Genomic DNA, 27,218 nt, shown 5'->3' with positions numbered 1-27,218 from the left:
ATGATGGGAAATTCGGACCACGGTGCAAAATCTTCTCCAGCACATCCCAAAGATTCTCAATGGGGTTAATGTCTGGACTTTGTGGTGAAAATGATGTCTCATGCTCCCTGAACCACTCTTTCACAATTTGAGGCCGATGAATCCTGGCATTGTCATCTTTGAATATGCCTGTGCCATCAAGGAAGAAAAAATCCATGGATGGAATTACCTGGTCATTCAGTATATGCAGGTAGTAAGCTGACCTCATTCTTTGGGCACATAGCGTTGCTGAATCTAGACCTGACCAACTGCAGCAACCAGATCATAGCACTGCCCCCACAGGGAGGCTCTTACCTATTTGCTTAGTTAAATCAAAGTCCTTTTAGGCCAAGTCCCTCCACTCGGCGGCCATATACCAACGTTTTATGGGCACTCATCGGGCACAGTCTTTGGGTCGAACTGCGCGTGCGCAAGGCTTCACGACACCAATCTTGCTCCAGCGGCGAGATCACAACACATGATTGGCACGATGTCTTCACAACACACCATATGATTGGCTCAATGTATTCACATCACACCACATGATTGGCTCAATGTATTCACATGTCGACGTTTTGCCAAGGACGGGGTGGGATATGTGTAGACAACGGCCATATTGGCGTGACAAACTAGCCCCATGCATTTCTATGGAGTATTTTTTGAGTGCTGTGTCTCCTCATTAGAAAGTCTCTGGTTAAATCCAGGTGGTGACCTTTATTTTGACCAGGCAGTGTAGTTCCCAGTCACCACTAGTGCTCCCTCTGGTGGACAGACCCTATACTACACCAGCTTAGCTTGTCGAGAGTTCCTGTGGATGTATGCTGTATTACATCAGGTTTGGTGATGTTCAAGCAGTTATGGAACAGAATGCCACCTCTCACAATCACAGAGTTCTGGTTCTCAATCAAAAAGTATTTTTTGAAGACTTTCATGGATACTTTGCATAATTTACAAGAACACAATACTACAACGTCAGTAAAGGACTCGTGGAAGACTGCACAGAGACAAAGTTACAGCAAAAGATCTTTTTAATGGTCCCAAATATACCGCACAACTAACTTTTACACTCATGTAAAAGAAAAAAAAGAGAGAGAGAGAGGGGAAAACAACATAAGATATGACAATAAATCGATCACATCTAGAATTCCACTCAATCTTTAATCAAAACGGTGGGGGGAAGGGTTACAAATTTTCAAAACAAAAACAACAAAAAAGATTCTGCAGTTTCAAAGGGCAAAAAAAGAGTAGAGGGTTTAACTCTCTCTCTCTCCCTCTCACTCTCTCAGTCTCCTTGAAGGGAGGTTTTTTTAAAACCACACCAAGTGCGACTGAAAACAACCTGAACTCCAAAAGGCAGGCCTCATTATGCTGATTTAAAAAAAGGAGGGAGAGAAAGAGAGAGAGAGAGAGAGAGAATGAGAATGAGAAACAGACACTGCTGGCATTGAACAGAAGAAGAACTTCCCACTAAGGGGCAAACAAAGAGAGAGATAGAGAGCCACAATGACGAAGATGACATCATCAACAAGCGACGACAACCAAGACACCTTTTTTTCTGTGTTTTCCAGTCTCCCGTCTGGTCTTAAAAACTAAACGTTAAAAAAAAAAAAAAAAAAAAAAAAGGATCATAAAAACGAAAACAGAAGAGATGAAAGAAAAAGGAGAAAAGAGGGGGAGTAGTGGAAAGCGAGAAAGAAACAGAGGAGCCATTGAAAGGGAGTGGTGGTTGTGGTTCTGGATTGGCTGGCCCGTTTCGGGTCACTGCGTTCTCCTTCCCTGAGACGGGGGGCAGTGTGTGTGATACTGGTCCGAGCCCGGCACAACAGGTGGGGCACCAGTCTCTGCGTCAGAGTATGTGTGTGTGTCTGTATACGTGCGTGTGCGTGTGTGTGTGTGTGTGTGTGTGTGTGTGTGCACACACTGAATTGCATGCCTGGGTGTATGTATGTGAGAGTGTGTTTGCATGTGCATGTGTGTGTGTGTGTGTGTGTGTGTGTGTGTGTGTGTGTGTGTGTGTGTGTGTGTGTGCTCGCATGTGTCTTGTTTTCTCCCCCAAGAGTACTTAGCTTTGTTGGTTTTAAGTCATTAAATCATTTTAAAAAATCTCTTATCCAACCACAGCAACAGTCTTTATATCTCTCTCTCTCTTTCTCTCTCTCTTTCTCTCTCTCCTTTCTCTCCGGCGTTCGTCCACGTCAGTTCTTCACTCACGTCTCCAATTGGCACTTGAACAAGGAGGTTCCTCATGCAACGTCCATGAGGAGACTTTTCCTTTTCATGTCTTCTAGTTTTTTTTTTTTCATCTTCTTTTGTCCCCCCTTGTTTCTCTCTCTCCGTTCCCTTCGCATCCTCCCATCGGAGGGGACCTCTGCATTCGTTCTCTCATTCATTCTTGTTTTGTTTTCTCTTTTTTTTTTGTTTCTCTCCTTAAATCAGTTTGTTTGTTTATTTTTTTTAAGTTCTACAAAGTTCAACAAAATAGTCCATCGGCAGGCAACCATCCCCCTGCAGGGAAGGAGGAAGGGATATGGGGGGGGGGGGAGGGGGGGGGGCGTGTTGCCATGACGACGAGGAGAGCGTGGAGGGGGATCGGGAAATTGGCAGGGAGGGACAGGGCGCAGGTGTGGCACTCTACTAGCCCAGCTTGGTCTTCTTGGACAGGGGCGGACTCTCCTCCTTGCCGTCGGAGTCGTCTTCGTCGTCCTCCTCATCCTCGTCATCGTCTGGATAGTCCACCAACCCCACCAGGGTGCCCTGAAAGTGTGTTTTGGGTATGCAGACAGACAGACACACACACACACACACACACACACACACACACACACACACACACACACACAGATAGAGAGAGGAGATAAAAGACTTGTTTACTGACCTGGCATTTTGGCCCTAATTCAAATGACCGGCAAATTGTAAACTCTTAAGCCTAACTGTAAAGTTTGCTACTGTATTTTAACAGTATGTTCAATGTAAAATATGTAGTTCAATTGGCCTTAGCTTTGTATTTTTAATAGTATGTTTAATGTAAAATATGTAGTTCAATTGGCCTTAGCTTTGTATTTTTAACAGTATGTTCAATGTAAAATATGTAGTTCAATTGGCCTTAGCTTTGTATTTTAACAGTATGTTCAATGTAAAATATGTAGTTCAATTGGACTTAGCTTTGTATTTTAACAGTATGTTCAATGTAAAATATGTAGTTCAATTGGCCTTAGCTTTGTATTTTAACAGTATGTTCAATGCAAAATATGTAGTTCAATTGGGCTCTGCTACTGTATTTTAACACCAGTCATACTGGTGGTACTTGTACTTGTTTACTGAGGTGGCACTCATTGTGAAAACTTTGAAATCCACTGGTCTAGACAAACCATATTGAGCTCCCTGTCTCTCAGTAAACATGTTAGCTGTGCAGCGATGCTTCTGAAACGCACATGCTTCATGGCGTGTCTAGACAAAGCACAAAGCCAAGTCTAATAAGGGGTCAAAGTTCACGTACCTTGGTGGTGACTGTGGTGGTGGAGGCGGGCGAGGAGCTGCGGGCGGTTGCCCCCGGCGACCCTGGCGATCCCGGCGAGCCGGGGTGGGAGGAGGGCGATGAGGAAGGCGAGGTGGAGGGTGAGGAAGAGGAGAGGCTGGAGGCTTTGGGCGAGCTGGAGAAGGACAGCTTGAAGCTGGGGCTCTGCCTCCCCGAGAGACTGGACTTGGGCAACACCTCCTTATCCTCTGGCTCTTTAACTGGAGAGAGAGATGGAGAGAAAATAAGAAGTGAGTTTAAGAATAAGAGAGGGAGAGGGAGAGGTAGGGAAGAAGGGAGGATAAAAAAAGGAAAGAGAGGGGTGTGGATGTTCATATTATGTCTTTCCTTTCTCATATGCTCACTCCATAAAAACATACACCATATTAAAAGTTACAGTATGCAAGATTTTCACCTTTACGAAGCCAATTTGACGGTAAACGAACATGTAATAGGCGAGTCGTTCACCTAGCATAGCTATACAGCATAGACGTATCGAGTCGCTACCGAGAAAACCAGCCATGCAACTTCAAGAACAGAGGCCTGACAAATCTTGGGAGAATCGTGACCCTGTCAGTAGATATAGCTATTAGGAGATTTTGCCTGTTGTTAATCCTTCACTTCAACAAAAGCATTTTCATTATGTACAGAGGGGATAAGTCACGAGGTTTAGTACAACCTTTAGTACTACAACAGCAGAGTAAAATATGTAAGGGATAATGGACAACACGTTTTACAACCTCGTAAGTGCATTAAATTCTGTGAACAGACCACAGTGGAGTCCATTATCCCGCTTATTCCACTGTTGCCACTTGCGTTGTGTTCATTTCCTGTTACAATTTAAACGTTTTGATCGCTAAAACTGTCTTGTTTGTAGAACTAATTTCTTCCGACACATATCAACTAATTTCTCAACTTGCAGGACAAACTTCCGTTACTAGTTCTAAATGGATGGTTGCTACGACCAAAGGCCAGTCGTTAGTTCTAAATCGTTCTAAATTATGTAGAGCAATGGGAAATTCAACCAAGCAGTGGAATAAAAATATATAGCGACTCTATAGGGAGCTCTACAGTCGCCAATAATACCTAAACCTGCATAGTGTACCTTTAAAAGGCTCTCCATACAGAGCCTATAGTGCTACACACAAAATTACTGCCATTGATTGTTACGGAGAGTGTTTTCTGGCATACATAAGTTTCTTTCTCTCCATGAACAGAGCGAGAGAGACTTTTCTTTTTTGAATTTTTATTATTAGTGGAAATGTACCTAATTTTGAATAAAGTAATTTTTTAAATAAAGTGTGTGTGTGTGTGTGTGTGTGTGTGTGTGTGTTCTGATGTTCTATTCATTTTATTATTCTCCATAATCCATGTCAATTGAACATTGTTATTATTATTACTATTAATAGTAATAATAATTACTGCTAATTCTCTTGATGTAATTACTGCTTTGGCAACATTGGCAACACTTACAGTCATGCCAATAAAGCTCATTGAATTCAACTGAAAACTGAAATTGAATTGAGAGAGAGAGACGTACGTTTCTTTCTCTCCATGAACTTGCTGATGGGCTCCATGAGGTCCTGCTCGCCGCTCTTGCTCTTGTCGGAGGGCGGCACCACGGCCTCCCCGTCCTCCAGCTCGTCCTCGTCCGTGTTGAACCACATCTCCTCCTCGTCCTCCAGCGTCCGGGCGTCCCGCCGGAAACGGTGATTGCGCAGGATCGAGCGCATGCTGGGGCGAGCAACACGGAGCACACACACACACACACACACACACACACACGTAAAAGAGACCACAACAACATTGTCTTGAGTGAGCTGGGATGACGTTTGGTAGTTACAAATGGATTCAAGAGGCAACACCACTTAAAGTTTGTGCTACAAAACAATAGTCCCTTCTTACTAAGTAACTGCAGGGGAAGCACTGTGCATAATGTGTGTGTGTTAGAAAATATACAAATATGCATGCCTGTGTGTGTGTGTGTGTGTGTGTGTGTGTGTGTGTGTGTGAGTGAGTGAGTGAAAGAGTTAATGTGTCTGCCCCGTACCTGTCGAGTTTGGGATTGTCTTGCCTCTCTCTCTGCTGCTCATAGCGCAGCTTGAGGCCCTTGAAGGTCTGCACATAGTCCACATCTTCCAAGGCCTTCCAGTAGCTCTCAATGATATGAGCTGTTAAAGACTTCACATCCTCCTAGTGTGGGATGGGGAGGAGAGTTGGAGAGGGAAAGAGAGAAAGAGAGAGAGAGTGGATTGAGTGAGAGAGAGGGGAGAGAGAGAGAGGGAGGGGGGAGAGAGGTGGACAGAGTGAGAGAATCAGAGAGAGAGAGACAAGAGGTGGAGGGAAGGAGGGAGATGGTAAAATATGAGAGAGAGAGAAAGAGAGAGAGAGGTGAATAGAGAGATAGAATCAGAGAGCAAGAGAGAGAACGATGAAAGCAAGCAGAAGGCAAAGGAGGGAGGGAGGGAGGTAGAAAGAGGAAATCCAGGTTACAACAGGTGGAAAAGCCAAATCCCCAACAACAGGTGAAGGTAAACAAGGTGAGAGCGGGAGAGGCGTGTCAGCGTCCACAAACAGGGGAACGGAATCTTAGCCGCGTTCTCCAGCATGAGGCGGCCTTTATATGAGGACTGAATCAGTGACTGGGTTGATGGCATCAGTAATACAAAAAAAAAACAGCTGTTTTCTTTGAAATGGAGTAAACATCTGCAAACAAGAATGGTGCATTTGCTATACTTCAGCAAGGAGTAAACATATGCACACCTTTGTTTACAAGAATGGCGCCTTTGATATACTTCTGCAAGGATTCGGTAAGAGCTTCAGGTACAGCTTAAGTTTAAAGGTGCATCTCTCCTCTCAACTGCTAGCTGCCCTTCCCGTGAGTACACTATATAGACCCTTTCAAGAGAGTTCCATTATCAGCATCTTATTATACGGCTCTTCACAATGCAAGTAGAATGCTCCATTGACTTGAATGGGATTTCCGAAAGTTCTAGCAGTCATTATTTCTTGGAAAAGGACCTCTGAAAACAAACAATTTCAACAAAAAACAATGACCGCGGTCAATGGCAAGGGAGTTTGTGCTTGGAACTTCATTCAAAAGTGAAAGCAGACGGTTGATCAGCTGTGTTCTAAAGAATGTTTGATTCAAGTTCAGCGTGTGTTGCGAACTATTTGTTTCTCAGCAAAAGCCACGACGAAACGGTAACAAATAAGCGTAAAGAGACATATCATGGAGTTTATTTTTTCGTTTTGGCAAGTAGCCGTATAATAAGCGGGATAATGTATAGAACGCCGGTCATTATGGGGAAAATAAGTCCCGACAGGGCGAACCGGACCCCGACGCGCCCCACAAGGCTTCCGTTTTAACATTCCATATGTTATCTTAATGCAGAGGAAGTAGATTGGGACCCAAATAGAACATTCAAGCATTGTTTTTGTTTTTATTGTTGAAAGGGTCTATAAAGAACGGTCTCTGTAGGCAGCCCAATACAGTTAAGAGTGTGTCCAGGTGTGAGTGCACTTCCAAGACCACATTGACAATGTCCAGTCAAATTCAGAGGCTTTTTACAACATCACATCAAAGAGTGAGTTCAGCTGAGGGCACATTTGTATATGATTTGCCTACAAAATGTTACACTACCGTGGCTCAACTGCTCAGTAGTGTGCAATGACAAACCACCTGGGACTTTGTGAATGACCCTTTGAGAGGAGAGCCTTGTCAGTACTGTGAATCTGATTGGACGGTGACCAAATTCAGATGCTTTCTTAAAGGTGCCAATTCCCAATAACATTGTGTGTGAATGAATGTATGCGCACACAGCAGAGTTCATGAGGATGTTGTGGGATTTTTTGACAGTGTGTGTGTGTGTGTATGAAAACTGCTTAAACGTACTCGATCCTCCTGATGATGATTGAGTTTGTGTGTGGAGATACACAAACAATAATGACCTAATCTGAGTGTGTGTGTGTGTGTGTGTGTGTGTGTGTGTGTGTCTTAGTGTTAATACTCACCACCCGGACATACTCAAACATCTCAATGATGGCGGAGTTCATGAGGTTGTATCGTGTGCCGTTGTTGAGAAAGGCCTTGACGACAGGCTCAAACAGGAAGTTCCTCATGATGTAGCGATTATAGAACTCATCCTTCAGCCCGATGATCTTACGCATAAACCTTAACGCACCTGAGGAGGGAGGGAAGGAGGGAGAAAGAGAGGGGGGGCAGAAGGGAGAGAGAGAAAGAGGAAGAGAAAGGGAGGGAGTAATTGAGAGGGTGGGAGATAAGGAAGATGAGAGAGAAAGAGAGAACAAGACAAGAGGAAGGGAAGGATAGAGAGAGGGAACGATTAAGAAGAAAGGGAAGGATAGAGAGGGGGGAAGATTAAGAGGGAGGGAAAGAGATAGGAGGGGGGAGAGAGGGATGGTGGAAGGGCAGAGGGGGATAAGATATATAAGATGATAAGAACATAACACTTAATCACTCTTAACTAAGTACACACTCTCCTTTCCACCCCTCTTGTCTCCTTTCTAATGATACCCAGGTTCAATCTGTGTGTGTGTGTGTGTGTTTGTGTGTGTGTAAGTGCGAGTCACATGTCTGTATGTTGGTGCAAGATGGCCTTTTCTATGTAGTTTTTGATGTGTGTTTGTGTGTGTGTGTGCGCGTGTGTTTGTGCGTGTGTGTTTGTGTGTGTGTGTGTGTTTGTGTGTGTTTGTGCATGCGTGTGTTTGCGCACGTGTGTGTGTGCAGACTCACAGAGTGCGAGGAAGGCGTGTTGTGAGGCCATAAGGACGAGCACGCGGCGGAGGATGTCCTTGTTGATGATGTAGTTCTTGATGTGGTACGTGTGGTGTTCCACGCAGAACGTCAGCAGCTCCACGATCAGAGCTAGCAGCTGGCACGTCTGAAAGTCATCTATATACATATAAACACACACACACACACACACACACACACAGAGACAGACACACACACACACACACACACACACACACACACACACACACACACACGATTAGGGGAGGTGTTATAAAATGAGACACCAAAATATGTTATTTCTCATGTATCAGTAAGTCAATTTGGATAAAAGCATCCATTACATAAATGAATTCAAATGTAAACGTATAATGATACCAAACTACATCTAAAGAGCCCAAAGAAATAACACACCAATGTCTACAAAGAGGAGTCACTTGGCCACGATCACATGAAGCGTGACCCAACACACCAGACTTCAGAACTCATGACCAGGTCAAATCCTGCACAGAAGTGCATCCTCAGGTGTGACACTGTAATGCCATCTAGTGGATGTTAGCGAGATCTACACCTGGCCTGTCTTGATACAGGGAGCCAGGTGTGCAGTCATTTGTTATGACAACATATAGTATATTTATATGATAAGGTTCTGTTCAGAGACATATGTATGTAAGTAAATACCAATGCATCTATGTTTTAGCTTGGCCACGCTCTCCTAGATCTCTTTTCAGGGAGATACTAGTCTGGAAAACCATAATTCACAACCGTTTTCTGAAAAAGACCCGTCAATCAGCGATGAGAGGGGATGACAGTATAGTTTTGAAACCTAAAGTGGCTGTGGTCAACGGTAGCAGGAACGGCTGCAAACATCAAAAATTGCAGTCGGAAGAAAGTGTACATTTATTTACAGCAGGTAGGCCTACATACAGTAGATTGCTTGCTGACTGCTGAAGCTGTTTATTTTCAGTTTGGAAAGTTTAGGTGAAATAGGAAGTAGCGTTAGGAATCCCTGATCAATGTGTTTGGTGAGGCTGGACCGATGACTTCAAAGTTAACGCAAAGCCCATCACCATGCTAGCGTTGGAGATGCATCCCAATCGTGAGTTGTCTTCACTAATTGATTTCAGTCTGGTTTTAACCAGGCTATCTACGTTTGACTACTAAGGAACAATAATGTTCATATATCAGGGGTGTGATTGGCAAAGGTAAAAAAAAAAGGAAAATATACGGTTCGAGTACTTTAGTGTACTAGTGTTGGCTACCGTATATATTTACATCACCTACACTTCATAAAATTCATGGGGCAAATCATATGCAAGGGTGGCACTAGATAAACGGCCTTAAAGAAAATATATTTGGGGAAAATAATAGGGGGGTCCGGGGGCATGCCCCCCCGGAAGAACAAATAACCCTTTAAATGATGACATCTGATGACTTTTACGGGAAGTATTGATACATTGATATACATATATTTCAAACATTATAGCATATTACAATACAGCCTATAAGGCCTAAAGAAAACTAATTTATAATAGAACAAAGTAGCCTAGGCCTACACAAGACTAAACCAAATATGGCTGAAATATATAGGCCATCATGATCATTTTGCCAACAGTGACGCAGAACCATGGATTTTTTCCATTTATAACATGTTTTGTTTATAACTTAAACCAACATTGAGTAAATTATTTACTATAGACCTACTTGATGATAATATATAGCCCGCCCCCTAACAGTCCTCTGGGCCTACGTACAAAATAGTGAATCATGTGATAGGCCTACTGATATTGATGCTGATTGAAGAGGTTGCAACTTGAAGGTTGTTGATATTTCAGTTCCAAAGAGAATCAAATTACATTGATTCCTCTAATCCCAAAGTAACACCTCTCCTCCTAAAATAAATGGTAGGCTCTGTTTTAAGCTACTGCACCAGGATTGTGTAGGCTAACCGGCTACAACACTAGTTTTACAAGCGCACACACTAAATGGAGAGCTAGGGTTAAAATGCGGACTGCGCCTTTAAATTGGCGACTTTTTATCAGCACAATGCTACAGTAGGCTATTTCCACTAAATATTCAGCTCAATATTATGTGCAAGACGTTTACTAAGTATGCCAAAGCTTTGATATCTTAGCACCATCACCATAACGTTACATTTTCTCATGATGAGATGGCGTCCTGGAATATGTTTTAGACAAGGGGCGCAAGGTTCACAGAGGTGAACGGCTGGACAAACGCGAAATGACAAAAAACCCGTCGTCATTGTCAGCGGCCTTTTATAACAATGGCCTGTGTTATACAGAAATATAGCCTACCTCTGACCGACATAACCCCCCCCCCTCCCCCTATACGAATTGTGTGGGTCTCATTTTCAAGGAAGAATCACACCCCTGATATATGTTCATAAGCACATTGTGTAGCACACACACACACTCACACTCACACTCACCTTTGCTGGGTTTGTCTTCAGTGGTGTTAGCCAGTAGGGGGGCGGAGAGCACGTGCATGCAGTGCTTATAGAAGAAGCTCAGAAACTCCGTCTTCTCCGTCTTCTGTTGGGACCAATGAGTGAAGAGAACAGAGGCGGAGAGATGGATGGATGGAGTCAGAGAGGATCAGAGATGGAGAGAGAGAGAGGGAGGGAGAGGGAGAGAGAGAGAGGATCACAGAGGATCAGAGATGGAGGGAGAGAGAGGATCAGAGATGGAGGGAGAGAGAGAGGATCAGAGATGGAGGGAGAGGGAGGGAGAGAGAGAATCAGAGATGGAGGGAGAGAGAGAGAAAATGAGAAGTGAAAAGACAAATGTTAAGAGATATATTTTTCACACAAGTGATAAGGCAACAATGGTTAATTTGATGCAAAGCATTACTCACTAAATGAATTCATCAATACAATAGTGAGTGTAAACGAGCGAGTGAATGGGAGTGTGTGTGTGTGTGTGTGTGTGTGTGTGTGTGTTTGGTGTTTGTGTCATGTTTGCTGGGTGCGCAGCGACTTGAGTTACACAATGATATCTATGGTGCATGGTGTGTGTGTGAATGTGAGTGTAAACGTGTGTGTGTGAGAGAGAGACAGACAGACAGACAGACAGACAGACAGACAGTGTGTGTGTGTGTGTGTTCTCTCACATTGGCAGTAGCCATCATGTTCTCAGGGTCTACCAGCGTCCTGAGTAGCCCCATAAGCTGCACAGCTCCCCCCAGCTCTGGGTCTGTGTCACAGATCATGTGCTCAATGATCAAGTTGATCAGCAAGATATCCTACAGAGGAAACAGGGAGAGAGAGAGAGGAATAGAGGAAGAGACTGGTGTGTGAATGCTGGCAGACAGCTCAAGTGTATTTGCCACTGAGGGATTGGTATTGGCTGTTGCCTAACTTTTGCACCGTTCTGCAGAAACCATGGCACCACATGACATGTCATGCCCACAACCCTGCTCTTCATGCCCACAACCCTGCTCTTCATGCCCACAACATTCCACAACCCTGCTCTTCATGCCCACAACCCTGCTCTTCATGCCCACAACATTCCACAACCATGCTCTTCATTCCACAACCATGCTCTTCATTCCACAACCCTGCTCTTCATTCCACAACCCTGCTCTTCATGCCCACAACCCTGCTCTTCATGCCCACAACATTCCACAACCCTGCTCTTCATGCCCACAACCCGGCTCTTCATGCCCACAACCCTGCTCTTCATGCCCACAACCCTGCTCTTCATGCCCACAACCCTGCTCTTCATGCACACAACCCTGCTCTTCATGCCCACAACATTCCACAACCCTGCTCTTCATTCCACAACCCTGCTCTTCATGCCCACAACCCTGCTCTTCATGCCCACAACATTCCACAACCCTGCTCTTCATTCCACAACCCTGCTCTTCATGCCCACAACCCTGCTCTTCATGCCCACAACCCTGCTCTTCATTCCCACAACCCTGCTCTTCATGCCCACAACCCTGCTCTTCATGCCCACAACCCTTCTCTTTATTTCACAACCCTGCTCTTCATACCCACAACCCTGCTCTTCATGCCCACAACATTCCACAACCCTGCTCTTTATTCCCACAACCCTGCTCTTTATTCCCACAACCCTGCTCTTCATTCCCACAACCCTGCTCTTCATGCCTGCTGTGTGTTTCCAGGGTTTTGCCTGTACTTGTCTGTGTCTTTAAATCATACATATTTACATCAGATGATGGATATAATATCTACATTATCTATATATTGTGTTGCTAGAGTGATACCAACAGCTGGATTCAAATTGCTTGTGTGTGTGTGAACATAATTGGCCCAGTTATGTTCACACACACATAATGAACTTGGCTGATGTTGTTAACGTCTGTCCATTGGGAGCTTGCTATGGCTAGCTTTTGCCCTGGGCCTCTTACATCCTTCCCATCCATCTGTGAGCCGGTGCTGCACTTCGCTGTCTGGTCGAGGGGATTTCTCGGGACAGCAGCTGGAGCTACTCTGCGAAAGATCTGCCGAGGCCGCCGAGCTGTTTCTGACCTGTGAGCTGCCATGCCAACTGCCTGGAGTCTGGATTGAGCAGACTAACGTTAACGTTAACTTTGAAGAACTCTGCATTATGTGTCAATGACAATGTCTTATATGTGGAGCGCTTTGGGTTGCTTTTTGGGTTGCATGTTAAATGTTAATGTTCCATTATCAGCATCATAGTTGGCCCCACAAGGCTTCCGTTTTAACATTCCATATGTTATCTTAATGCAGAGGAAGTAGATTGGGAACCAAATGCAACGTTCAAGCATTGTTTTTGTTTTTATTGTTGAAAGGGTCTATACACATACATCATGCAGTACAACTGGCATAAATGTGAAACATCTTAAACAATGCTAGTGTGTGTATGTCTTTAATGGTGTGGCACATTTACAGGCTTGCCCGTGTGTGTGTGTGTGTGTGTGTTGACTCATGTCACTCACGTCATCATTCTGTTGGCACTCCTGCATCACAAACTCTCGTACCATCGAGGGGTTGTACTCCACAAGGTACGAGAAGATATCCGTCGCTGCTCCCCTTACTTGTGCGTCATCCATACCCTACGACACACACACACACACACACACACACACACACACACACACACACACACACACACTTCAAGGTTTATCATAATGGAACAAAGGGTAAATTTGACATTTTCAGTGCCCTTGCTTCATGTTTAGGAAATGTGATGACAACACTTCAAAGCAGTCCTATTCCACACCTGAGAAGCATTTCAAGTGTTTCTCAAGAGAAATGAGCAGAGGACAGAGTGAGCAGTGACTAGACAGTGAAGCAGAAAGGAGACAAAGAGAAGAAGGGAGAGGAAATGGAGAAAGAGAGAGGAAGAGTGAGAGAGAACGCATGCACTTGCACATGCACAAAAAGCATGTGCATAGAGAGACAGAGAGAGAGGAAGAGAGAGAGAGAGAGGGGGAGGGAGAGAGAGGGAGGGAGGGAGAGAGAGAGAGAGAGAGCGTGCCTCACCAGTATGACCTCCAGTGCGGGGAGGATGCCCATGTTTGAGAGCGTCTTGAAGAAGGCGTCTCTGTTCTGAGGCTGCAGCGTCTGAGAGAACGCGCAGAACTCCTTCAGGAAGTTCACCTGAACACACACACACACACACACACACACAGCAGAGGGGTGGTGCTTTAAACAAAAGAACTGCAGGTTTTTCTCACATGCACACACCAATAAACCAAACACACATACACACGCGCAACAAAAGCATATCACTTGGGGACTTAACAACTTACCAACAAGGAGCACCCAAGAGCAACAGGGGCAAGGAAAAACTCCCTTACCAAGGAAGAAACCTTGGGCAGATCCACGGCTCAAGGGGCTAACCCAACTGCCAGGGGTCTTGGTGTGTGTGTTGGGGGGATGACAGGGGAGATGGGATAGTGTGCTGTGTATGTGGGGAGAGGGCAGTGTGCAATATGTGTGTTGGAGAAGCTTCCTCATGAGACAATGTGCTGTGTATTTGGGGGGAGGGGGCAGTGTACTGCAAGTATGGTGAAGGGACTTACTATTGCAAGCAGAGTACTGTATGTATGTAGTGTACTGTAGTGATCTTGGGCCTGATTAGTAACAACAATGAACAGCTCTACTTGGATCAGGTTGATGAGGTGGCACAGTGATGTCAATCTAACAGCTTGACACTGAATATCAATAAAACCAAGGAAATGGTAGTGGATTACAGAAGGAAGCAGCAGAACTACAGTTACACCCCACTAATGATCAGCGGGCAACCTGTAGACAGAGTCACAAGTTTTAAATATTGTATATGCGCAGAGGGGGATCCACAAATATTTCTTGATTTGCATGTGTGTTTTGATATCTACAAATAAAAAAATAATATTTGTAACTCGTATATTGATTTTTACAAATATAGATGTGCATTTGGAAATAAAATGCCATTTGTAAAACTGAAAATTTGTGAAATGTGATTCTGCATTTGTGGATCACCAGCACACACATTCTTCGCTTTCCAAAGTTACGTGTTTTGAGACGTTCTTCGCATGAAAGTCGCACAAATCCACACGTAAAAAAATCATATTTGTAACTTGTAAATTGGTTTTTACAATTGCAGATTTGTATTTGTAAATTAAATGGCATTTGTAAAACTGAAAATTGCCTTTGTGAAATCTAATTTTGCATTTGTGGATCACCAGAACACGCAGTTTTCGTTTTTGCATTTGTGGATCAGCACACGTGTTTTTGAGACAATCTTTGCGGCAGACGAGCCACCCAGATCCACAAATAGCCTACCTCTAATTCGCCTGCTGACAGACTTTCTAATCCAGTAGATGGCAGTGTTGTTCTATGGGACTCATAACATACAGAGCTAGCATACCTGTCAACACTCCCGTTATTTCTCCCGGAAAACTCCCGTAATTTGCATGGCAATCAAACTTCATTTTAAAATCATTGATCCATTCAGGTTGCCAGATTGTGTATGAAATACACCCCACACATACACAATCACTTAGTTTCAATTTCAACCGTTTTGTCATAGGCTAAAACCTGGCAACCCAAAACCCAAATAAGGAAGCGTGTGCCGACTGCGCAGCCTGAGTCTCGTCGTAAGCAAGCGGGCTAGTTGAATGGCCTACTCCAGAACTAGCTGTTGTGAAATTGTTGGGAATTTAATTGATTAACACATCACATAAACTGTTATTGAGTGTTGATACACTGAACTTGTGCCCTCGGAACCAAATCTGACAGCAAGCAGCTTTGGAGTTTTGGAAGTAGGCTGCAGGCAGGCAGCTGGTGGATACATAACTGGCATGCGTAAGGTAGCCTAATGGTAAGGTAAAAGGTAAAAGCAACAACCGAAATGCAGTGTTGAAACACGTGTATGAAACATATTAAATATGCAAACACAGATCCGGTATTAACAGATCCGGTTAATCCAAAAGCTGAGTGATAGCAATTATTTTCAAAGACCAGGCCTACACAATGGGCTATGTGCTTGTTAAGGGACCTGTCACAAAGTGGATGCTTTGCCATCGTGTGTGTGAGTGCACGAGAGAGGGCGAGGAAGGTGCATGCGTGATGGCAAGTGTTAAGGTTGAAAAGTTTGAAGAAGGCCAGACGGCCGAAACGTCACTTCAACATTAAAACATGGAGCAGAGTGTGCGGCATTCTCTTTATTTTCTTTAACAAAGGTTGAATAGTTTAACAAAACAGTTTTACAATAGTTCTTAGGCTATTTAAGCATGCAATTTGTGTCCATATGTAGGCTATAAACTACACTTTTGTGAGCCTAAAGGGCATGCTAATAGCCAGCTCAGGACGAGATTTAGTCCAAGTTGGATTAATTACGGCTGGCCCTGGGTGCCTGTAGTCTTTTCTGACAGTTCGTTTCAAAAAGGAGCAACTAGACTTTTTGACGTTCGCCATCGTATAATTTGGGACTTGTCTACTATGTAAGGGATAATGTCCGCCGAGGTGTCCCGTTATTCACAATTAATGGACGAGGTGGAGGCAAGGAACTCCCCGAACCGCAGCACCCGAGTTTGTAGGCTAACTAGTAAACAGCATATCACTAACGTGCATCATTTGGGAATTAGCTAAATGGAGGAAGTGGGTGCTTTACTTATTGATCCGGATCAAAGAGAAAATAGCTTACAAAGTGGTGTTTTTGCCACTTCAGTGTAGAGGATTGTGATTCATTGCAACTTCAGCAATGTAAGGTACCTTACCTTCGAATAATAGCTCCGTAGCCTACCGCTGAAGCCCAGTCTACATTCTGCCTCAACAGAAGCCCAAACGTTACGTGTATTCAGTCTTTGATTCTGATTGGCTGCATTCGTGCTAACTAACAAATCAGACAGTGTAGTGGGCAGGACAATGCTCTCGACCACAGAGTAGCAAATGCAGGGAGTAAGAGACGCTTTACAGACAAAGTAGCGCGTTTCATTCTTCATCCATTTCAATATCGGCTTATCGGTGGAAAAAATGACCGATACCGATGATTATAATAATGCTAAATATCTGCCCTAATAATCGGCCCGGCCGATAATTGGTCAATCCCTAATCTGCATCAGATTTCCCATGACCAGATTTTGCCTATCCTACTACACTTACTGCACACAGCGCACTATAGTACGAATTCAGACAAAGATAACACTCCTTTGCCCACATGATTTCTTTATGTAAAGAGGCTACATCTGTCCAAACGGTTATCAGCTAAACGGAACCAGTCCACACCGCTCACTGACAGGTAGAACCCAAGAAAACAAGTTCTCACACCAACAAGTTCTCACAAGTGGGTAGGGGGACAAACGAGTGCTGCTAGTCACTAGGCAACAAGGGGGTAGGGGGACAAACGAGTGCTGCTAGTCACTAGGCAACAAGGGGGTAGGGGGACAAACGAGTGCTGCTAGTCACTAGGCAACAAGTGGGTAGGGGGACAACCAAGTGCTGCTAGGTAACAAGGGGGTAGGAGGACAACGAGTGCTGCTAGTCACTAGGTAACAAGTGGTTAGGGAGACAGACTAATCACTAGGTAACAAGGGGGTAGGGGGACAGACTAATCACTAGGTAACAAGTGGGTAGGGGGACAGACCCACCCTCCAAATGAACGACACCAGCATGCATATACACAGGTCTGCATGATGCCACATCATGGCATATGAATGCCAAAGCACAGGTGTTCAATGTGAATTAGAATGGGCTTTGTGCAAGTCATTTACACAGGCATTTTATTTTTGACAGACACCTTACACCCTGAAGGCATCTTGAGGCTTGTCAACGCATGCCAAGTTCTTGTGGATTTAATCGCTAAAGGAAATTTGTGACATTATTCGAAGAACTAGCATAGAGGTCTTCTCGGATAGCCCTGCTAAGTTCTAGCCTACTCGTTAAGCACAGTCGAGGACTCACAGTTGATGAGACTTGATTACCACCAATGTGTAGTACACCTGTACTTCAAAAGAGCCAGTCCATAGGGCAAACTGGCTTTGACAAACTGCTTTTTCGTGTGTGTGTGTGTGTGTGTGTGTGTGTGTGTGTGTGTGTGTGTGTGTGTGTGTGTGTGTGTGTGTGTGTGTGTGTGTGTGTGTGTGTGTGTGTGCCCAACCCTTAAGAGCCATCAAAAACACCCATCTCTATTGTTTGCTGCCTTGACTGCCGTTTGACCTTTCATGCCAGCGAGCGATTGGATGATGTCACCTTACCAGCTCGTGCCGCTTGTCATCGTCTGTGGCCTCGTCTGTCAGCTGGGCAAAGAGCTCCGTCAGGAACTTCTCGTCGTCCTGAGGAAGAAAAAGAGAGATGGGTGTGTTGAGAGAGAGAGAGAGAGAGAGAGAGAGAGAGGGGGATAGAGAGGGGGAGAGAGAGAGAATATGCTCAGTACTTTACTAAGGACAAAGTAGAAGGATGTGAGGTAGTGAGACCTGATTATCCAAATAATCTGTCCCCACTTGCTCCCCTTTACAAGGCAAGGGAGAGAAAATGGGAGGGAGGGAGAGAGAGGGAGAATCAGCTTTGATTCAGGAAAACATTAAAAACAAACAACCGTAAGTCCTACAAGAGCTCAGTTCACCTTGTGCGTGTGTGTGCCCGTGTTTGTGTGTGAATGTGCGTGCCCATTTGTGCGCATCTGTGTTATGGATAGACCGATATGGTTTTTTCAGGGCCGATACCGATATCAATTATTACCAAAACAGGAGGCCGATAACCGATATGTAAAACCGATATGTCAGTTGTCAAAAAGGGGGGTAGGTAGTAAATGCGATATGCTGCAAAAAATTATTTCATTATGCAAACTTTTCTTTCTTCTTTTGATACACAATTGTCTATCAACTTGCAACTGTAAATCCTGTGTATCATATTAATCCAAGAGCTAAGTGAGTGATAGCAATTATTTTCATAGACTAGGCCTACACAATGGGCTATGTGCTTGTTAAGGGACCTGTCACAAAGAGGATGCTTTGCCATCGTGTGTGTGAGTGCACGAGAGAGGGAGAGGAAGAGGTGCATGCGTGATGGCAAGTGTTACGGTTGAATAGTTTAACAAAACAGTTTTAAAATAGTTATTAGGCTATTTAAGTATGCAATTTGTGTCCATGTGTAGGCTACAAGCTACACTTTTGAGAGCCTAAAGCTCAGGACGCGATTTAGTTCAGGTCGGATTAAATTACGACTGGCCCTGGGTGCATGTTGTCTTTTCTGACAGTCCGTTTCAAAAAGGAGCAATTAGACTTTTTGACGTTCGCTATCGCATAATTTAGGACTTGTCTGTACTATGTCCGCCGCGGTGTCCCGTTATTCACAATTAACGAACGAGGCGTAGGCAGAGAACTCCCGACACGCAGCACCCGAGTTTGTAGGCTAACTAGTAAACAGTAACGTGCATCAGTCGGGAATTCGCTAAATGAAGGAAGTGGGCGCTTTACTCATTGATCCGGATCAAAGAGACAATAGCTTACAAAGTGGTGTTTTTTTTTCAGTGTAGATTATTGTGATTCATTGCAACTTCAGCAATGTAGGCTACCTTCCTTACCTTCGAAAAATAGCTCCGTACAACTGAAGCCCAGTCTACAGTCTGCCTCAGTGAGAATCCTAAACTTTGTCTGTGTTTAGTCTTCGATAATGATTGGCTGCATTCGTGCTAACTAACAAATCAGACGGTGTAGTGGGCGGGACAATGCTCTTGACCACAGAGTAGCAAATGCAGGGAGTGAGAGACGCTTTACAGACAAAGTAGCGCGTTTCATTCTTTATCCATTTCAATATCGGCTTATCGGTGGAAAAAATGACTGATACCAATTATTATAAAAATGCTAAATATCGGCCCTAATAATCGGCCAGGCCGATAATTGGTCGATCCCTAATCTGTGTGTGTGTACGTGTACACATCTGTGCTGTAAATGTGAATAGGAGTTCTGACTGTTTTGAGTTGTGGTGCATTTGATCTATGGGTCCCACTCGAGTAATAAAACAGCCTTTCACTCTGCTTCCTCTTTGCATTTATCTCTCTCCTTCTCTGTCTCTCTCTCTCACACACACACACACACACACACACACGCACACACACACAGACCCTCTCTCCCCATCCTACTTGGTTTCCCTCTCTCTATCGCTCTGTCCGTCTCACACACAGATCAATCCTCTCTTTCTCCCTTCCTCTCCACCCTCCATCTCTCTCTATCCTTCACACATAGAGATAATCCCTCGCTCCAACTCTCTCCTTCCAACCCTGTCTTACAGAGACCGACCATCCCTCCCTCCATCTCTCCCACCCTCACTACTGTAGCCACTCCACGGCCTTCCCATCTCATGTTGCTTCTTCCTCCCATCCAGGCAACCTGTCTTTCCCCTTCACCACTCATTCCACACTCGTTTTTTTTCTTTGTTTTGGTTCACTTGATTGCTTTTTTAATTGCTTTTTTTAACACATCTTCTGTATATCACTTCTTTTTTCTACCTCTTTAACCCATCGTCTGTATATCACTTCTTTTTTCAACCTCTTTTTAACCCATCGTCTATCACTTCTCTTTTCTATCTCTTTTTAACCCATCGTCTGTATATCACTTTTTTTTCTACCTCTTTTTAACCCATCGTCTGTATATCACTTCTTTTTTCTACCTCTTTTTAACCCATCGTCTGTATATCACTTCTTTTTTCTACCTCTCTTTCTTCCGCCCCCTAGTGTTCTCTCTCTTCCCTCACTGAGCTTGTTCTCTTAGTGTTGGGTCTCCATCTGGTTACTGATTGACCAGTGGTAAGCTGCCCTGAACTCGTAAAAACAAATCTTTGCTTGTGTGGATTGGAACCACTAACTCAAGACTGAATCTATGTGAATCTGCAAATTTGTGTGTGTGTGTGTGTGTGTCTGCGCGCACGCCGTGCATGCACGTGTGTGTGTGTGTGTGTGCGTGTGTCTGCATGTGTGTGTGTGTATGTGTGCGTGTATGGGTGTGTGCGTGCGTGTGTGGGTATGTGTGTAATGAGAGAGCGCTTCTTGCACTAGCTACCAAGCATTTCTGTTCAAAATGCAAAACAAAAGCAGGAGAGGCAGAGAGAGGGCGAGAGAGGGAGACTTTTCAACTCTCGACTGTCTCTATACTGTTGCCATAGAAACAACCACCACCCTCTCATTTCTTTATTTCCTTTTTTCCCCTTCCTCCTCCTTTCTCTTCCCAGGCAAGAACATGCTCCAAATGTCACCTGACAGCAAGCGGCAGCCAATCAGAACGCTGCTCCTCCCTCCCCCCCTTACCCAATCAAAAGGCCAACACTGTGGCACATTCATTCAGCAACTAAACAACATCATCTCACCGTGGCAACCCTGCAAGACTCTTGACGACTGTCAACACACACAAACACAAACACACACACACACGGATAAAAGCGGGAACCACCAATCAGACAGACACATTCAAGTAAACAAACCAAAACACAGCACAAAACAACACACCCGGATAATGAGCTACAATTACATGTGGTGTAAACCAACACCAACACAGCAACTAGAAGCTACACACACACACACACACACCAACAATAACCAACTAATTAACACAAAATAGCAAACTAAAAACAGCCTCCAGCACCCCTCAAGGTTGAGATTGGGCTGGCTGGTCTCTGTGTAGATATGAATGGGGCACGTTCAATCAGCAACAGAGTATAAACTCCCTGAGCACCCTTCCCCTTCCCAGACGCACATATTCCCCACGACCAAGTACGGAGTGTGTGACATTTGTGAACGTGCTCCAACAGAGGGAGCACAGCTGTCTCCTCCTCGCCACATCGCCTGCACCACTCGGAGCTCATACATACTCCCGTGTGACTGTTTACATATTCATCTGCGTTACGTACTGCTGCTTTTATTCAGAGGCTGAGGAACAGTTCAAGGGTGTGTATCCCCCCACACACACGCAGCATAAAAATGTAACAGTGATCACAAACTGTAGATGGAAAAAGCAACATAGGCTACAAAAGATCTATAGATTACAAGGCAGGTGTCTGTTGTGATGAATAAATAGAATATCTGTGTGTGAATGGCTGATCAAGACAGACAGAGAGAGAATGGGAGTCAGAGTGTGTGTGTGTATATGTGTGTGTGCATGCGTGTGTGTGTGTGTGCGTATGTCTGCGTGTGTGTGTGTGTGTATGTCTGCGTGTCTGCATGCGTGTCTGTGTGTGTGTGCGTGTATGTGTGTATGCGTGTGTGTATGTGCGTGCGTGTCTGTGTGTGCGTGTATATGTGTGTGCGTGTGTGTATGTGCGTGCGTGTGTATATGTGTGTGTGTGCGTGTGTATATGTGTGTGTGTGTGTGTATATGTGTGTGTGCGTGTGCGTGTGCGTGTGTGTGGTATCCGCTCCTCCTCACCTGCAGCATGCCCACGATCTCCACCTTGTTGAAGAAGATGAAGGAGTGCAGCGTGGAGAGCATGTTCTCCTCGAACACGGACGGCGTGGGCAGAACCATGTCCTGGATGTACTGCACGCGGAACGTCTGGTGGATCTTCTGCCGCAGCTCCGGGTCCGAGATGGGGATGACCTCCTTGAAGCGCGCCGTGCCCGTCAGGAACTCGCGGTGGCGCCGCGGCTGAGGCAGAGCCGGGTCGAACTCCAGGCATCCAATCACGTCCATGATGCACTCCTCCGAGAACATGACCTGGATGCAGGGATGCACCATTTAGACTTCAGACACAGTACTTCAATATTTTTCCCCAAAACGACAATATGAACATAGCATCCCGTACAACCCTACATCCAGTCAACACTATCTTTTTTACTGCACATCACAGCAGCATTAGCCTGGGTTTTCCCATGATGCCTTACGCGCGCAATTTTATTCAGGCTGCTAGGCAGCCTGGATTCCATGGACTTCATTTTCACCTCAACGAAGGAACCAATCACAGAACGGAGGGGGGACAGCAAGCGGTCGACACACCGAAGCGTTCATGCGCTACGTACAGACGCATTTGATATACATACGTAGCGCCCAATAAACAGCTCTGGGCATTCGTAAACCACGTTTCAAATACGAGAAAATGTACATGTAGTTCCCAGACCCCATCTCAATGAGATGAGGTTTGCCGTTAGCCAGGCTACAGCAGCATAGTCTAGGGAACCAAAAAATATGATTAACAAATGGCTAAGATTCCTGTGAAAATGCGAGCATAATTTACTAGATCATGTATCGTAACACCCCCAATTATCACCACTTTTGTTCGGAAATTCTAAAACAACAATGTTTTTTAACACTTCAAAATAACATTTGCTAAATGAACCTTACATTTTTCAGTAGCCATAGGTGTGTAGATTTGAACAAAATCTGGTTTGGTTCTTAACGGGAGTTATTAGTGCTGGCCTGATGGGTCGCCTATTTATGCCGTTTCAACGGCACATTAACGGTTAGACCGAGAATTCTCGTCATGAAATTAAAATTCCACTGGAGCTCCAAGCGGATGTGCGCACGCAGCCTTACAACACTGTTTACAGCTCTTAGAGTCACGCTAAAATGTCATTTTTGGTACATAGCTAATTTAGGTACACCTACTGTATGGTGTGGGTGCTTGCGTTTCTTTAGGAATCCGCCGTCTTGGTTTGTATAGAAATGGATATTAAGTGACACATACACGCACGATGGCGGAAATACGGGACCGGCGGTAATAGGGGGAGTTCCGATAGGATACAATATGGCACTTTATGGCACATCATGGACCATATGCAATGTGGTACATCCCTACCATAAAGACAACCATGGACAACGTATGGCACTTTACAGTACATCATGAACAATACAATAGGACGATTTATGATGCATCATGGACGATGTAATATGGCACTTTAGGGTGCATGACGGACAATGCATTGTTTCCGATCCCTACCTCGAAGAGCGCCGTGCGGTTGAGCAGGAAGATGCCCTTGACCACGTCGTACAGCTGGTGAAGCGCTTCGCGGTTGCCCTGCGCTTCGCACTGGCGGAAAAGCTCCAGAAGCTTCCGGATGTATCCCTCGTTCTCCAGCGCCAGGGCCAGCTTCTCGCGGCGCAGCGGCGACGGAAGTGACGACGCGACCAGCTCAGCCACCTCCTCCAGGCGCGAGAGCTCGCACGGCGGCAGCTCCAGGCCCGGGGACGACATGTCGTCAAAACGCTCCTCCTCAGACTCGTCGATCAGCTCCTGCGTGATATCCACCGACGGGTCTTTGCCCTGGACCTGCACACACACACACACAAACACAAACATAGAAAAAGAGTGTCAAACAATGATAATCATATGCCAACATGCGTAGGGAAAGAAACAACACATTACATAATTATAACTGAATTACCCAATGCTTTTCACGCACCAAATACAAACACACAGCTAGACTCAACAGTCACACTCATACAGAAAGAAAGAAATGCAACATAAACACAGAAACAGACACACCCGAGTGTTTACAGTGAAGTCTTTTGTGCTTCAGAGTAGAGCATTGCCACGACCTGCAAAGGTGCAAAAGACACACACACACACACACACACACACACACACACACACACACACACACACACACACACACACACACACACACACACACACACACAAACACACACACACACACACACACACACAACTACCAACCATAACTGACAGTGGACCGTTAGGGGCTTTTTCCAGCTACCCGACACCCCGGACAAAGTCAAACTAAGCCATGAGGAACATAGGTCGCGATCATAGAGGCAAGGCAATAACAGAGAGAGAGAAATCAAAGCACTGTGGGAAATGTAGTCACCTGGCATATTTTTTCCCAGATCTCATCACACCCGGCCTTCTCCTGAAAACTGAGTGCCAAGTCATAGTTCTCAGCTTCCGACCAGACAATCAATGTGTCCTAGGAAATAAAAGGGAAAAGTGTGTTTGTGAAGTGTGTTTGTGTGTGTGTGTGAGAGAGAGAGAGAGAGAGAGAGAGAGAAAGAAAGAAAGAGAGAGAGATTAAACAACACTATTCATGTTTTTTCGTAAGATTTTGTTGAAATTAAAAGTACATGAAAAAAACTTCTCATTTTTCTATGAGGAAAAGGTGAAATGAGGATTAAGTTAGGCAGCAGGACCTTAGGATTTAAGCCACTACACTGGAGTGGACAGTTAACTCTGCATAACCAGCAGGTCCTGTCTGTCAAACTGAACATGCCATGATTAATTAAATTCAATTTTATATAGAGCAATTCACCCAGCACCCTTAAAGCACTTTACATAGTTCAAGGCCAATAATCGGTCTCATGATGCTCAAGTTAGTAATATTCACGAAGCTTAACTTTATCTACTTTAGCTCATCTGCAGGTAGCTTACTTCTTCTCTCACTCCTCTTTTACAGTAAACTAAATATCTTTGGCATGTGGACAAAAAAAGGCCTTTGAGGACATAATCTTGGGCTTTGGGAAAGACTGATCAACATGTTTCACCATTTTCTGACATTTTATCGAACACACTAAACCATTAATCAAGAAAATAATTGACAGATTATGTATCTATGAAAATAATAGTTAATTGCAGCCCTACGCATCACTTCCCCTCCCTTGAGGCCACCTGCTAACACTCACCTGCTGTTTCTGGTAGGCTGTGTTTGGGTTGATTTTGGACTCCAGCAGTAGTGATCCTGCACAGTAATTAAATTTAAAAAATAAATAAATAAATACATAATCATTCCCGGTATACAAACAAACAAGCAATCAATGCAGCTGCACAAAACATAACTGATGCCAAATATCTTGGTCCATAACATTTTTTCTCTTAAATACTCAGGGTCTGTCTCCAGATCTGGCTGTCTCGACTCCACTGTGGTAAGAGTGTTCACAGGGCTGGACAGTTACATAAGAAGTAGGTGTTGACAATTACTGTGCAGCAGATGGGTTGACCGGAGATAACTCACAGCCACAGAGACTACACTGTTTTCAGTAATCTTACAGGACTCATCAAAGTTCATATAACATGTTAACGTAACTATGCATACAAATATTCAACAACCAGGTCTTTCTGTTTGACCTGACACAAAATAGCCTAATGATGGTTGGCTGTTCTCAACCAGAGTTAGTAACTAAATACACGCCAAACTACGTTTTTGTAATTCCCTTTCCCCGAAAATTATACGTTTCAAATTAATGTTAGCAGTTTCCTGGAAAGCAAAGCTTACCATCGCTTTCGGCGCGCACCAGCAGAGACATGCCTTTCAGCCTCTCGACGTAGCCCGAGGAAACGTGTCCTGTTCCCCGGTCGTCCCACTGTCGGTCCTCGTTGAGAGTGTAGACTTTTACCCGCCGCCGTGTGTCCGTCATTCTTGCAGACGTCCTAGCTGATTCCAATATTACAACGGTAGTCACTTCACCGGTGGCGAAGTTTACTCGGCCGCACTTTCCCTCCCCGGCGCCACTTGAGTGTCTTTACCAATGAGTTTCCCTCAAAGAAGCTAACGTTCCTTAGCTAGCTAATGGTAACTAACCAGAAGACCACTTTGTTGGTCACCTAACGGTGTATATTGTTTGATACAGTGTTGCAACTGAGCTTTATGGAGAAGAAACAAAGCCAGATGATGGTGATCGTGGCAAGGCAACGGTGTTAATATTGCAACACTTATCAAAATAAATGTTTGCACACCAGTGAGCCAAATGTTTGAGCTATGCAACAAGCAAGATTGCACCTTAACTTATGTCTTGTAGTGACAATTGTTAACGTTAGCTACTGTTGCTGGTTAGTACAGTGGGAGCGATAGTTGTCTTGTGGCACTTCAGAAGCATTCTCCTTCAATTAAGATAAACCTGTTTATGACTGCACCCACACATTAACGTTGATATCGTGGATGTTGTTAATTATAGTTAGTCAAAGTTTCAGACCGGACACATTCGGAGTGCGACAGGGGGAAAATCAGATGCCCTTTCACTTCAGTTTGCTGCAGCTGCCACCAATAACGTTAACGTTATAGCCTGCTAGCTAACTAGCCTAGCAAGTTAGCTAATGAGCTATCTGTCAGCGCTTAACATTCTAAAATGTGTAATGTCCAGTCGTCTTCCAAAAAATCAAAACAACAAAGCGATAGCACTACTTCCCCAATCGGAATACCTTCGGCCCTTACACGAGTAGACAAAGTCGCATTTAAAGCAATGTTTTCATAATAAGCTAGCAGGCTAGCTAGCTTGCTATATTTTGCCCAAGTGTTCCGCCATGTTCTGGCTATGGGCCGCGGGGGGACCAGCCTGTCTCCTTATCAATATATAGACATTTCAAGATATAATGGATCGAACCGATGTATTCGTTTATGTTTCCGGATCGCTATATTCCATATACTACCTCTGTTTTGCCAAAGGGATGCAGCATCTTACTTGAATAAACACTAGCCCCACTGTGAGTTTTCAGCCATCTTGGGTCCTCTCAGAAAGCCAGTACGGGGTTTCCTGAGCAGCAACCACAGGGCAGCCCGCCACAAT

At 44.6% G+C, this 27,218-nt stretch overlaps 1 protein-coding gene across 2 annotated transcripts; it reads right to left on the bottom strand.

Annotated features, from left to right (window-relative positions):
- Positions 1–1,028: 1,028 nt before the first annotated feature.
- smek1 (SMEK homolog 1, suppressor of mek1 (Dictyostelium)) lies at positions 1,029–27,160 on the bottom strand. Of its 2 annotated transcripts, none has more exons than XM_076271636.1 (16): positions 25,931–27,160; positions 25,341–25,396; positions 24,533–24,631; positions 23,644–23,973; positions 22,137–22,424; positions 17,976–18,053; positions 13,780–13,896; positions 13,233–13,349; positions 11,418–11,549; positions 10,738–10,840; positions 8,289–8,447; positions 7,547–7,716; positions 5,583–5,725; positions 5,073–5,266; positions 3,515–3,753; positions 1,029–2,772 (listed from the first exon to the last, which is right to left on the bottom strand). In XM_076271636.1, the coding sequence occupies exons 1-16, from the start codon at positions 26,070–26,072 to the stop codon at positions 2,653–2,655; spliced, it is 2,487 nt and encodes an 828-aa protein (XP_076127751.1). In that variant the 5' UTR covers positions 26,073–27,160; the 3' UTR covers positions 1,029–2,652. The 2 variants fall into 2 exon arrangements, with proteins under 2 accessions (XP_076127751.1, XP_076127752.1); XM_076271637.1 differs by having other exon boundaries at positions 5,583–5,722.
- Between the last annotated feature and the right edge of the window lie 58 nt (positions 27,161–27,218).

Source organism: Alosa pseudoharengus, unplaced genomic scaffold (genome assembly GCF_046254945.1).
Source record: "Alosa pseudoharengus isolate Yale_2024_CS ecotype anadromous, Long Island Sound unplaced genomic scaffold, YU_APseudo_1.1 YU_APseudo_1.1_scf_7, whole genome shotgun sequence".
Classification (NCBI taxonomy): Eukaryota; Metazoa; Chordata; class Actinopteri; order Clupeiformes; family Clupeidae; genus Alosa; species Alosa pseudoharengus.
This window is presented reverse-complemented; position numbering and strand designations above follow the sequence as displayed.

Bases quoted from the DNA above. Each gene is read 5' to 3' on its own strand.
- smek1 (XM_076271636.1), bottom strand. From the start codon at position 26,072: ATGACGGACACACGGCGGCGGGTAAAAGTCTACACTCTCAACGAGGAC. The intron at 5,726-7,546 runs GTGAGTATTAAC...ATCCCACACTAG, and splicing joins TGTTTGAGTATGTCCGGGTG to GAGGATGTGAAGTCTTTAAC. The intron at 5,267-5,582 runs GTACGGGGCAGA...TGCTCGCCCCAG, and splicing joins GACAATCCCAAACTCGACAG to CATGCGCTCGATCCTGCGCA.